The sequence below is a fragment of the Rhinoraja longicauda genome, chromosome 36, assembly GCF_053455715.1.
Source record: "Rhinoraja longicauda isolate Sanriku21f chromosome 36, sRhiLon1.1, whole genome shotgun sequence".
Taxonomy (NCBI): Eukaryota; Metazoa; Chordata; class Chondrichthyes; order Rajiformes; family Arhynchobatidae; genus Rhinoraja; species Rhinoraja longicauda.
Window position 1 is genome coordinate 2,336,923 of NC_135988.1, and position 12,634 is coordinate 2,349,556.

At 47.3% G+C, this 12,634-nt stretch overlaps 1 protein-coding gene across 1 annotated transcript in view; it reads left to right on the top strand.

Annotated features, from left to right (window-relative positions):
- The first annotated feature begins 302 nt into the window (after positions 1-302).
- LOC144610253 (scavenger receptor cysteine-rich domain-containing protein DMBT1-like) overlaps positions 303-12,634 on the top strand; it is a 41,509-nt gene continuing 29,177 nt past the window's right edge. The window contains exons 1-3 of the mRNA XM_078428843.1: positions 303-450; positions 5,261-5,293; positions 6,145-6,459. Of these exons, the coding sequence (XP_078284969.1) occupies positions 303-450; positions 5,261-5,293; positions 6,145-6,459 (496 nt within the window). The remainder of the gene's footprint in view (positions 451-5,260; positions 5,294-6,144; positions 6,460-12,634) is intronic.

Below are 12,634 nucleotides of genomic sequence, written 5' to 3' on the forward strand. Positions count from 1 at the left end.
GAAATGAATTAAAACTGCATTCAGCATGGTATGGTATTTTCAGGCTGCTGCTGAGAGTGGGGGTGGGCAGGGTGCTCTGAACTGTTTGCAAATTGCCAAAGCACCTGGTGGTGGAACGATGGAAATAAGAAGAGCACCCACATGGTCTGGATCGCACTGTGGGCAATGGGATAAGCCATCTTCTCTCTGACGGTAAGCTTCTTCAACTGTATGCTTCATGGTTGCAGGTGACTCGTTTCCGTTCCAGATTCAATGAGGCCGTTGGTTTTTCAAGAGAAGGCGAAAGAAAGAAAATAGAACCGATGAAACCATTAATGGGCAGGTTCTTTCTCATTGGTGCATTAGAGCAGACTGCAGTTCACGCCTTACTTCGGTCAAAACCTATTGGTTGTTTGGAGAGAAACATCAGTTACTATGAAAACAGTTATCAAAGAATTAACCCTCAGATACGTGAGTGTGTCAGAAGATTTTGGAGAGACCATTCTATGCCCGTAGTGGGGATTCAGTTGAAGTTCTGGTGTCATCGCTGCAATTGGCCGTTGGGAGAATGCTGCGGTCCTTCTTGATGTTGATTGTAGTGCAGATTTGGAACTGTGAGTCCATTGAGAATGTTGAAAGTATTCGGTGATCAATTAACGTGATATTATTATACTCTATATTCCCGTGTCTGTATAGCTACGTAATTGAACGTTGTGGTGTCTGGAGTGTGGGTAGTAGAATCCCCCCCCCCCCCCCCCCCGCTGAATGGAGACGTAAGGGCCCGCAGATGCTGCTTTACGAAAGAAGACACAATTTGCTGGAATAACACAGCGGGACCGGCAGCATCTCTGGAGAACTTGGATCGATAACCTTTCGGGTCGGGATCCTTCTTCAAACTGTTGCTGTCTGATCCGCTGAGTTACTCCAGCACTTTGTGGCTTATCTCTAAATGTTGTGATGAAAAAATAGTGATCTATTAAATTGATGAAAAATATCTGTGCAATTTCCACCTGTCCAGATTAGATAATGGAGCAGATGAATGAGCAGAGTGAATGAGAAAATGTGCTCATTTACTTCAAATTTATATCGGGAGAAGTGGACTATTCAAGTGTAGTATTTATTTTTATAATCAATTAGTTGTTTTCTAATGTTTGCTAATTAAGCCCTTGGGTAACGCGTTGTGTATTCAGTCGGAGTAGTGTGTGTTGGATAATTTCGCCAAGATTAACACATTTAACTTCCCATTCCGATTTTGGTCAAACAGATTTGAACGTTAAATTTCATCCACGGGAATTTTCTTCCGTCACTGATCAGTCAACCCGCAAGACGCGGGTCTTGTGTACCGCAATTCAGAAAGCGATTATTAATCTGAATTCATCAGAGGTATCGGGCGGTCACTGTTGGGACAGAGTACATCGGAGTCCGGAGAGTATAAACTCCGTGAGGGTGAACAGCATCCAAAGCTGCAGCTGTTGCTGACTGAAGCCGCGCACAAATACCTGTCGCTGATCGTGATCAGTTGCAGCTTTTATTATCCACCATGTCATAGAGTGAGCGGAGCAAATGTATAAAATGCAGTTAGTATCGTGTTGTTGGAAAGCGTTTATTAATTTTTCATCATTAAAATTCATCCCGATGCAGAATGAACACTGCTAAAATTAACATTAATTTTGTCATTGATCTTAAACACTCACTTCGATGGACATTGACACCGACATTGCCACAGTGGTGGAGTTTAATTTGCTTTCAATTATCTTCAAACGTGTAATATTTAAACTGAGTTTTCAGTTTGCCCCTATGATGATAATAATAATAATAATAATTATAATAATAATAATAATAATAATAATAATAATAATAATAATAATACATTTAATTTATATAGCGCTTTTCTGGAAACTCAAAGACGCTTTATAGAGTAAATAAAACATAAAAATAAATAAATAAACGAAAGATTTATCCAGACGGATAAATGTGGGTCCGGCGATAAGCAGCAACACATTTTTCTCCGGGCATTTTTGCATTCTCCATTCTGTTTATGTGGAGAATCGCAGTTAGTGACATGTTGCAAACTTCTTTAAATTGCTTTTCACTTGTTCGATTCAGCTTAAAGGTTCAGTGCAGATTTCCGTGACAATTTTCAGCTTGATGTTTTATCTCCTTCATCTACCTCGTATAATGAAAGAGAGAGAGACAGATGTGTAAACAGAACCTTCGTCGGGGCAGCAGCTTCTGAGGAAAGAAAAACAGTTTACGTTGGGACTGATGGACAGAATGTGTGGAAAGAAAAGCAGAACACTAATCACCTGTTTCTTTTTCTACGGGTGCTGCCTACTCTGAGTGTTTCAGAGTTTTACCTCTGTTTTGAAGATTTCTCCCATTTGCTGCTTTCTAGATAAATTCAGGCATATATTCAGCTGTTGTTTCTCAATCCCCGTCCCTCTCGTTGACACTTCTATTTAATGCCACGTTCAATCGATCGTATAGTTTGTCAATGTTCACGTTTTGGTTAAGATTTATTTTATGAACTCCATCAGAGGGAAATGCGCATTGCCTGGCAGAGTAGACTTTCGGCAAACTTTACAATTTCTTTCCTTTGAAATCGATTCGCCTATATTGAATTTTCTGCAGAATATTCAGTAGCGTTTAATGAAATACCGATACTTTCTTCAGTGTGCTTCGACCTGCTCCATGTCCTGCCTTTTCTATGAACGGCTAACTTCAGTTTATCTGTTTGATTGTATTTATAGATGTCGGTCAGAAAATATTTATCTCCGAATGGAGACACAAGATTAACACATTTAACTTCCCATTCAGATTTTTGTCAAACAGATTTAAATGTGAAATTGCATTCACGGGACTTTTCTTCAACCACATATCAGCCAACCCGCAAGCCACGGGTCTTGCGTACTGCCATTCTAAACAGATTATTAATCTAAATTTATCAGAGGTAGAGGGCAGTTACTGTTGGGACAGAGTACATCGGAGTCCGGAGAGTATAAACTCCTGAGGTGAACAGCGTCCAAAGCTGCAGCTGTTGCCGACTGAAGCCGCACACAGATTCCTATCGCTGAAAGTGATCAGTTGCAGCTTTTTTAATCCACCATGTCATACTGTGAACTGAGCTACTAACTACTATAAATGTAGTAATAAACTAACTACTATAAATGTAGTTAGTATCGTGTTGTTGGAAAGGTTTTATTAATTTTCTATCATTAAATATCATCCTGATGTAGAATGAACACTGTTAAAATTAGCATTAATTTAGTAATTGAACACTCACTTCGATGGACATTGACGCTGACATTTCCACACAATGGTGGAGTTTAATTTTCTGTCAATGATCTTCAAATGCGTCACATTATTTGGAGGGCCGAAAAGGCCTGTTTCCGGCTGTATATATATGATATGATATGATATGATTATATATTAACGGAGTTTTCAGTTTGCCCCTACGTGTATCCGGCTATTAGTGGCGACACATTTATTTCTCGGGGCATTTTTGCATTCTCCATGGTGTTTAGGTGAGATGTTGCAATTTTCTTTAAATTGCTTTTCACTTGCTCTATTTTGGTTAAAAGTTCAATGCAGATTTCCGTAACAAATTTCACCTTGATATTTTATCTCCTTCATTTACCTCGTGTTAAATGCATAATGAGAGAGAGAGAGGCGTGTAAACAGAACCTTCGGCGGGGCAGCTGCTTCTGAGGAAAGTAAAACAGTTTACGTTGGGACTGATGTACAGAATTTGTGGAAAGAAAAGCAGAACACAATTCACCTCTGTTTCTCTTTCCACGGATGCTACCTTCTCTGTTGAGTGTTTCAGAGTTTTACCTCTTTGTTTTGAAGATTTATCTCATTTGAAGCTTTAGCGATAAATTCAGGCATATATTCAGCTGTTGTTTCTCCATCCCCATCCACCTCATTGCCTGAAGAAGGGTCTCGACCCGAAACGTCACCTATTCCTTCTCTCCAGAGATGCTGCCTGTCCCGCTAAGTTACTCCAGCTGTTTGTGTCTATCTTCACCTCCTTGACACTCTTCTATTTAGTACCATGTTCAGTCGATCGTTCAGTTTCTCAGTGTTCACGGTTTTGGTTGTGATTTATTTTATAAACTCAATCAAAAAGAAAGCGTTAGCGGGAGACGGGGCCGGGGAAGTGAGTGAAGGAGCGGCGCAGATCTCGCAGGCTCTGGGAGAGAGGGAGAGGGGAGAGAGAGGGAGGGAGGGAGCAGCACCCGCAAGTGGCGCCCTGACCCTCCCCGCGCTCCCGCTCTCACCCGCTGCTCCCTCTACCCCGACTCTCTTCACCCCCCAACTCTCTCCCCCTCTCTCTCCCCCTACTCTCTCTCCCCTACTCTCTCTCTCGCCCCTCCACTCTCTTTCTCCCCCCTACTCTCTCCCCCCACTCTCTCTCCCCCCACTCTCTCCCCCCACTCTCTCCCCCCCCCCCATTCTCTCTCCCCTCCATTCTCTCTCCCCCCCCCCCCCCCCACTTTCTCTTCCCCTCCCTCTCTCTCCTCTCTCTCTCCGCCAGTGGTGGTCACTGTATTTTTTCTGTTTTAAAAATAATTGTATACCTACGGTATATATATATTCCAATATTTCAAGCTCTTTTTAAAAATTGAATATTATTTATTTGTTGCCATATAAACCTAATGTAAAATAACCTAATCCAACCTAACCTAGTTTAACCTTTCCTAATCTAATTTAACGTTACCAAGTCTAAATTTTTGTTTTAGTTCATTAAATTTATAAAACTCACACTTCTTTATTTTTTCCTACGGCCCGCAAAAATGTGCCAAATATATAATGTGGCCCCCATGCTGAAAGGTTTAGAGGCCCCTGTTTTAGAGGAACGTGGGCAAAATGTGGGCAAATTGAACTTGCTTAGATGGGACAATCTGGTCGGCATGGACCAAATTTACCACATCGGTAAATTATGCCCATATGTCTGTAGATCTAAAATTAAATTTCATTGCAAAAAAGACACGATAGGATTTTCTGACTGCTAATACTCTTTTACAGGAACATCGAAAAAAGCAGATGGGAAGGTGAAACAACGCTTCTGTAACGGTTCCGAACATTGCCCCTCATTATTTTTTCTGTGTTCGGCACATCTGACAGTTTAAAAACTCTCTTGACAGAGCTCCTGACAGTAGCGTTCATACTGTCGGGACATTTTCCGGTGATGGTTTCATTAATGTGCCCGTCTCCCCATTCGCTCCCACATCCCAACCCCATCACACAGCCAAATCTCATTCTTTATTTCTCATTTCAGGCCGCCCTGGGGATGGTCAGGCGGACCCTTCAGGTAACCTCGCTTAACTTTCACTGCGTTAAGAGTGCGGCTACTGACACAGATTGTTACTGAAGACCTTTAATGCTACTTGCGAGGTGACTGCCGTCTACAGACGGAGTGATGATCAGTAATTTATTTATTCACAAAATGCTGGAGTAACTCAGCAGGTCAGGCAGTAATGTCCCTGAAGCGCGCAGTGTGGGGGATCGACTCTGTTGACATTGTTCCCGGTTCCAGGCATGTTCCCACTGCTCACCCCACCTTTGAGCACCGAGACACGTGTCGCGTGGAGACCCAGTCCGGATCTTTCACCTTTGGCGTCCAACTCCAAGAATGCCTTCAAACCTCGTACACGTTTTGGGTCCCACTGCCCGTCACATGAGCTTTGAGTCCAGCGGGGCACTGACCCTCGCAGCTCATCAGCCGCTCTCCCGAGAATGAAAACGAACCTGCCGCTGACCTAGGAGACACAAGGAACTGTAGATGCTAGTTTTTTTTTAAAACACAAAGTGTAATAACTCGGCGGGACAGGCAGCATCTCAGGAGAACATGGGTGGGTGCCCGCTGAGTTACTCCAGCACTTTGTGTCCGGAGCTCATCCTGTCTCCCGGGCGCCGCCATCTCCCCGGGAATGACCGGTGAACCTGGTTCTCCGGACGGTTAGCAGCTTACTGCATACTGTTGACATTGTTAACCGTCCATTCGGGGTCTGCCGCAGCCTACCGCTCCCGTTGATTATTCCGTGGTACATGTGGACTTTGAATGGTTGTAGCTCGGGGTGGCTGGGAGCGTAGTGTGTGACTGACCCGCGGCTCAAACCGGCGGTCACGTTTGTTCTTCTGTTTTATGATTTTTTCTTTCAGAAACCGTGAAGTCGAGGCTGGTGAACGGGGGCAGTCCATGCGCCGGGAGAGTGGAGGTTTACTACAAATGGAACTGGGGGACTGTGCATGATAGGGGCTGGGACCTGCAGGACGCGGCTGTGGTGTGTCGGGAGCTGGGCTGCGGCGCCGCGGTGGGAGCTCCGGGCGGAGCTCACTTTGGACCGGGGTCCGGACTCGTCGTGACGTATGATGTTCGGTGCAGCGGGAGCGAGGCCGCTCTGCATGAGTGTGGATCTGCGGCATGGCGGGACTATGGCTTCCCACACTACAACGATGCCGGCGTTATCTGCGAAGGTAAACATCAGCATTTTCTCTCTTCGTTCCGCGGTTGGTGACTTTCCGCGATGCCCCGGGAGTACATTATTCGGACTGACCGCCCGCGGCGAGTGGTGTGAAATTAAATCCAGTGTCTGTCGGTTTTATCCCTTTGCGATTGGAATCAAATTTCAGTTCTGGACATCACACTGGTTTTAATTAAACATGCACAACCGGGAACATTAAATACTCTCACCCGGTACAATTACCGGGGCCAAGAAACACCGAGCGATGCCTGTTCCAGGCAAGTCCCAGGCTGTTACTGGCCTCCAGACGTCTCCTTCCTTGGACACCACGCCACTCTCTTCACTCGTCCTTTGTTCCCCGGGTGCCTCCCTCCCGCAGCCGATCACAAGGGCGGGGTAGGACAGACCCTGGTCCCCTCTCCTTTCCTTTCCAACTGGCCCTCACTCCTTGCCCGAACATCACTGGCTCCTCTCGATCTCTGCTCTCCGGCAGACGAGCAGGGGCCAGCACAGCAGCTCCCCCTTCCCGGCCTGCGGTCCCCTGTGTCCGACGAACAGGGACAGGCTAGATGCAAGAAAAATGTTACCTATGTTGGGAGAGTCCAGAACCATGGGTCACAGTTTAAGAATAAGGGGGAGGCAATTTAGGACTGTAATGAGGAAAAACCTTTTCACCCAGGGTGTTGTGAATCTGTGGAATTCTCTGCCACAGAAGGCAGTGGAGGTAAATTCACTGGATGTTTTCAAGAGAGAGTTAGATTTAGCTCTTCGGGCTAACAGAATCAAGGGATATGGGGGGAAAGTAGGAATGGGATACTGATTTTGGATGATCGGCCATGATCATATTGAATGGCGGCGCTGGCTCGAATGGCAAAATAACCTACTGTTGCACCTATTTTCTATGTTTCTATGGAAGGTCTGCGCCTTCAGTAACTCAGCAGAGAAAGTGCAATGCAATTCGTTCAGGCTGAGTACCGCAATAAAATGTCGCGGTCACAGAGAGAATGAACGAATAATGTGCTGGAGGAAATGGTTATGGTGCTGGATATGGAGTCAGTACTGCTGCTTTCGCCTGATTATTCTCAAGCTGCCTTTTAGATGATAGAAAGATGTTGAGGAGTCAACAGATGAGTCATTTGAATATCACACAAAAAGCTGGAGTAACAGCGGGACAGGCAGCATCTCTGGAGAGAAGGAATGGGTGACCTTTCGGGTCACGACCCTTGGTCATCCATTCCTTCTCTCCAAGATGCTGCCTGTCCTGCTGAGTTACTCCAGCTTTTTGTGTCAATCTGCAGTTCTTTGTTGAGTCATTTGGCTCCATTGAAGTAAATTCTCACCCGGACCCCACTTGAACCCTGCCGGTACCAGGGTCCTGGGGAAGCACATAACTAGGCCGTAAATAATGGGAGGAAGGGGAGGAGTTAACAAATTGGAAATGTATGGATGAAGCTAAAGGGAGGGAAATTGTAGGAGGAAATGCTGAAGAGTCTAGAAGTAAGAGGGCAGAAAGTTTAAGAAGGGATCAGAGTCCAAGGTCAGACAAAATGGGGACCAATGTGAGAAGAAGGGTAGTGAATGCCACATTATATGGAACAAAGTGGATGAGCTTCTAGCTCAGATAGAAGTTGGTAGGTACGACATTGTGGGCATCATAGAGATATGGATGAAAGAGGATCAGAGCTGGGAATGGAATATCCAATGTTACACATCCTATCCAAATGACAGACAGGTGGGCAGAGGGTGTGGGGTAACTCTTCTGGTAAGGAATGAAATTCAGTCCTCAGCAAGGGAGGACATAGGATCGGAAGATGTAGAATCCTTGTGGGTAGAGCTAACAAACTGCAAGGGTAACAGGAGCCTGATGGGAGTTATATCGATTTATTCACAAAGTGCTGGAGTAACTCAGCAGGTCAGGCAGCATCTCGGGAGAGAAGGAATGGGTGACGTTTCGGGTCGAGACCCTTCTTCAGACTGATGTCGGGGGTGGGACAAAGGAAGGATATAGGTGGAGACAGGAAGATAGAGGGAGATCTGGGAAGGAGGAAGGGAAGGGAGGGACAGCTATCTGAAGTTGGAGAAGTCGACGTTCATACCACCGGGCTGCAAACTGCCCAGGCGAAATATGAGGTGCTGCTCCTCCAATTTCCGGCGGGCCTCACTATGGCACTGGAGGAGGCCCATGACAGAGAGGTCAGACTGGGAATGGGAGGGGGAGTTAAATTGCTGGGCCACTGGGAGATCAGTTGCGTTAATGCGGACCGAGTGCAGGTGTTCAGCGAAGCTATCGCCGAGCCTGCGCTTGGTTTCGTCGATATAAATAAGTTGACATCTAGAGCAGCGGATGCAGTAGATGAGGTTGGAGGAGGTGCAGGTGAACCTCTGTCTCACCTGGAAAGACTGTTTGGGTCCTATAATGGAGTTGAGGGAGGAGGTAAAGGGACAGGTGTTGCATCTCGTGCGGTTGCAAGGGAAAGTGCCCGGGGTTGGGGTGGTTTGGGTAGGAAGGGACGAGTGAACCAGGGAGTTACGGAGGGAATGTTCTCTGCGGAACGCAGAGAGGGGAGGGGATGGGAAGATATGGCCAGTGGTGGGGGTCCCGTTGTAGGTGACGGAAATGTTGGTGGATGATATGTTGGATCCGCTGGCTGGTGGGGTGGAAGGTGAGAACGAGGGGGATCCTGTCCTTGTTGCGAGTGGGGGGAGGGGGAGCAAGAGCGGAGCTGCGGGATGTAGAAGAGACCCTAGTGAGAGCCTCATCTATAATGGAGGAGGGGAAGCCCCGTTTTCTGAAGAACGAGGACATCTCGGAAGCCCTAGTCTGAAACACCTCATCCCGGGCGCAGATGCGGCGTAGACAGAGGAATTGGGAGTAGGGGATAGACTTTTTGCAGGGGACCGGGTGGGAAGAAGTGTAGTCCAGATAGCTGTGCGAGTCGGTGGGCTTGTAGTAAATGTCCGTCACTAGTCTGTCTCCTGTGATGGAGAAGGTGAGGTCCAGAAACGGGAGGGAGATGTCAGAGATAGTCCAGGTATATTTAAGGGAGTTATATCGACTGGACAATAGCCAGGATTGAGGGTACAAATGACATCAGGTGATACAAGAAAGACAGTGTTACAATGGTAGACACAAAGTGCGGGAGTAACTCAGCGCGACAGGCAGCATCTCTGGAGAGAAGGAATGGGTGACTTCGGGTCGAGACCCTTCTTCAGACTGATGTCAGGGGAGTGGGCAGCACAAAGATAAAATGAAGTCAGAGACAGTAAGACTGGTCGGTGAACTGGGAAGGGGAAGGGATGGAGAGAGAAGGAAAGTAAAGGCTGATTGAAGTTAGAGAAGCCAATGTTGATACCGTTTGGGAGTAAGCTGCCCAAGCAAAACATGAGATGCTGTTCCTCCAATTTGCGCTGGGCCTCACTCTGACAATCAAGGAGGCCCAGGACAGAAAGATCAGTGTGGGTGGAGTGGGAGTTAAAGTGTTGAGCAGCTGGGAGATCAGGTAGGTTTAGGCGGACTGAGCGGAGGTATTCAGCAAAACAATCGCCTAGCCTGCACTTGGTCTCGCCGAAGGTAGACACAAAATGCTGGAGTAACTCAGCAGGGCAGGCAGCATCTCTGGAGAGAAAGAATAGGCGACGTTTCGGGTCGAGACCCTTCTTCAGACTGATTTCAGGGGAGTGGGCGGAACAGAGACAGAATGTAGTCGGAAACAGTAAGACCTGTGGGAGAGTGAGGGAAAGCAAGGGCTATTTGAAGGTAGAGAAGTCAATGTTCATACTGCTGGGGTGTAAGCTACCCAAGCGAAATATGAGGTGCTGTTCCTCCAATTTGCGCTGGGCCTCACTCTGACAATGGAGGAGGCCCAGGACAGAAAGGTCAGATTGGGAATGGGAGGGCGAGTTGAAGTGCTGAGCAACCTGGAGATCTGGGAGGTTCAGGCGGACTGAGCAGAGGTGTTGAGCGAAACGATGGCCAAGCCTGCACGTGGTCTCGCCGAAGTACAGAAGTTGATACCTGGAACAGTGGATGCAGTAGGTGAGGTTGGAGGAGGTGCAGGTGAACCTCTGCCTCACCTGGAAAGACTGTTGGGGTCCTTGGATGGAGTCAAGGGGGGAGGTAAAGGGACAGGTATTGCATCTCCTGCGGTTGCTGGGGAAAGTACCTGGGGGGTGGGTGGTTTGGGTGGGAAGGTTCAAGTTGATCAGGGTGCTGCAGAGGGAACGGTCTCTGCGGAAGGCAGAAAGGAGTGGAGATGATGAGATGTGGCTAGTAGCGGGATCCCGTTGGAGGTGGCGAAAGTGTTGGAGGATTATATGCTGTATGCGATGGCTGATGGGGTGGAAGGTGAGGACAAGGGGGACTCTGTCCTTGTTACGAATAGGGGGAGGGGGAGCAAGAGCGGTGCTGCTGGATATCGAGTAGACCCGAGTGAGAGCCTCATCTATAATGGAAGAGGGGAACTCCCGTTTCCTAAAGAACGAGGACATCTCCGATGACCTAGTATGGAAAACCTCATCCTGGGTGCAGATGCGACACAGATGGTGGAATTGGGAGTAGGGGATCGAGTCTTTACAGGAAGCAGGGTGGGAAGAAGTGTATTCTAGATAGCTATGGGAGTCAGTAGGTTTGTAGTAGATGTTGGTCAATAGTCTGTCTCCTGTGATGGAGACGGTGAGACCCAGCAACGGTAGGGAGATGGCGGCGATGGTCCAAGTGAATTTGAGAGCAGGATGGAAATTAGTCGTGAAATTGATGAAGTCAGTGAGTTCTGCATGGATGCAGGAGGCAGTACCGATGCAGTCATCAATGTAGCGGTGGTAGAGTTCGGGGATAGGGCCAGTCTACACCTGGGACAGTGATTGTTCGACGTACCCTACAACGAGGCAGGCATAGCTGGGGCCCATGCGGGTGCCCATAGCTATGCCTTGGATTTGGAGAGTGGGAAGAGTCAAAGGAGAAGTTGTTGAGGGTAAGGACGAGCTCTGCTAGGCGGAGAGTATTAGTAGACGGGAATTAGCTAATTCTGCGATTGTGGAAGAAACGGAGGGCTTTAAGACCTTCCTGGTGGGAGGTGGCGGTATAGAGTGACTGGACATCCATGGTAAAGATGAGGGAGTGGGGGCCTGGAAAACAGAAGTCACTGAAGAGACGAAGAGCATGTGCGGTGTCTTGGAAATAGGTACGGATGGATTGGGGAGATGGAGTTGAGGTATGTGGAAATTAATTCGGTGGGACATGAAAAAGCAGAAATGTTGTGGTCTGCTAGAACATTCTATTTGTGGATTTTGGGGAGAAGATAAAATCGGGCCATGCAGGCCTGGGGAACGATTAGGTTGGAGGCTTTAAGGGCCAAAGAGTCTAGCCGATATACAGGAGTCCACACCTGGAGCAGCAAACGTTACAGTGGTCATGGGGGATGCAATATGCAGGTAGACTGGGAAATCAGGTTGGTACTGCACCTCAAGGGAGGGAATTTGTGGAGAGCCTTTGAGATAGCTTCATTGAGCAGCTTGTAGTGGAAAGTAAAGGCAATTTTGGTGTTGTGTAATGAGCCAGATTAGATCAGAGTTTAAGATAAAGTTATCCTTTGAAGATCATGAGCACAATATGATAAAATTCAACCTGCAGTTTCAGAAGTGGAGGATGAAATCCGATGTATCTGTATTATCACCGGTATGTGTCGGTAGCACAATCAAGTGGGCGGCACAGTAGCATGGTTGCTGCCTGACGGTGAGATCCAGCAACGGTCTCAGCACCAGAGACCCGGGTTCGATCCCGACTATGGGTGCTGTCTATGGAGTTTGTACGTTCTCCCTGTGACCGTGTAGGTTTTGTCCGAGATCTTCGGTTTCCTCCCACACTCCAAAGATGTACAGGTTTGTAGGTTAATTGGCTTGGTAAATGTAAATTGTCCCTAGTATGTGTACGGCAGTGTTAATATGCGGGGATCGCTGTTGGCGAGGACTCGGTGGGCCGAAAGGCCTGTTTCTGCACTGTATCTCTAAACTAAACCAAATTAATGTTGTGTAAACGTAACTTTAGAGGCATGAGGGAGGAGCTGGCTAAAGTTGAAAGGGATCCTAGCAGGTTAGTTAGTGGAGCAACAATGGCGGGAGTTTCTGGGATAATTTGGAAGACACAGGATCTTTCCATTCCAAAGAAGAAGAAAGATTTTAAGGAAAGAGTG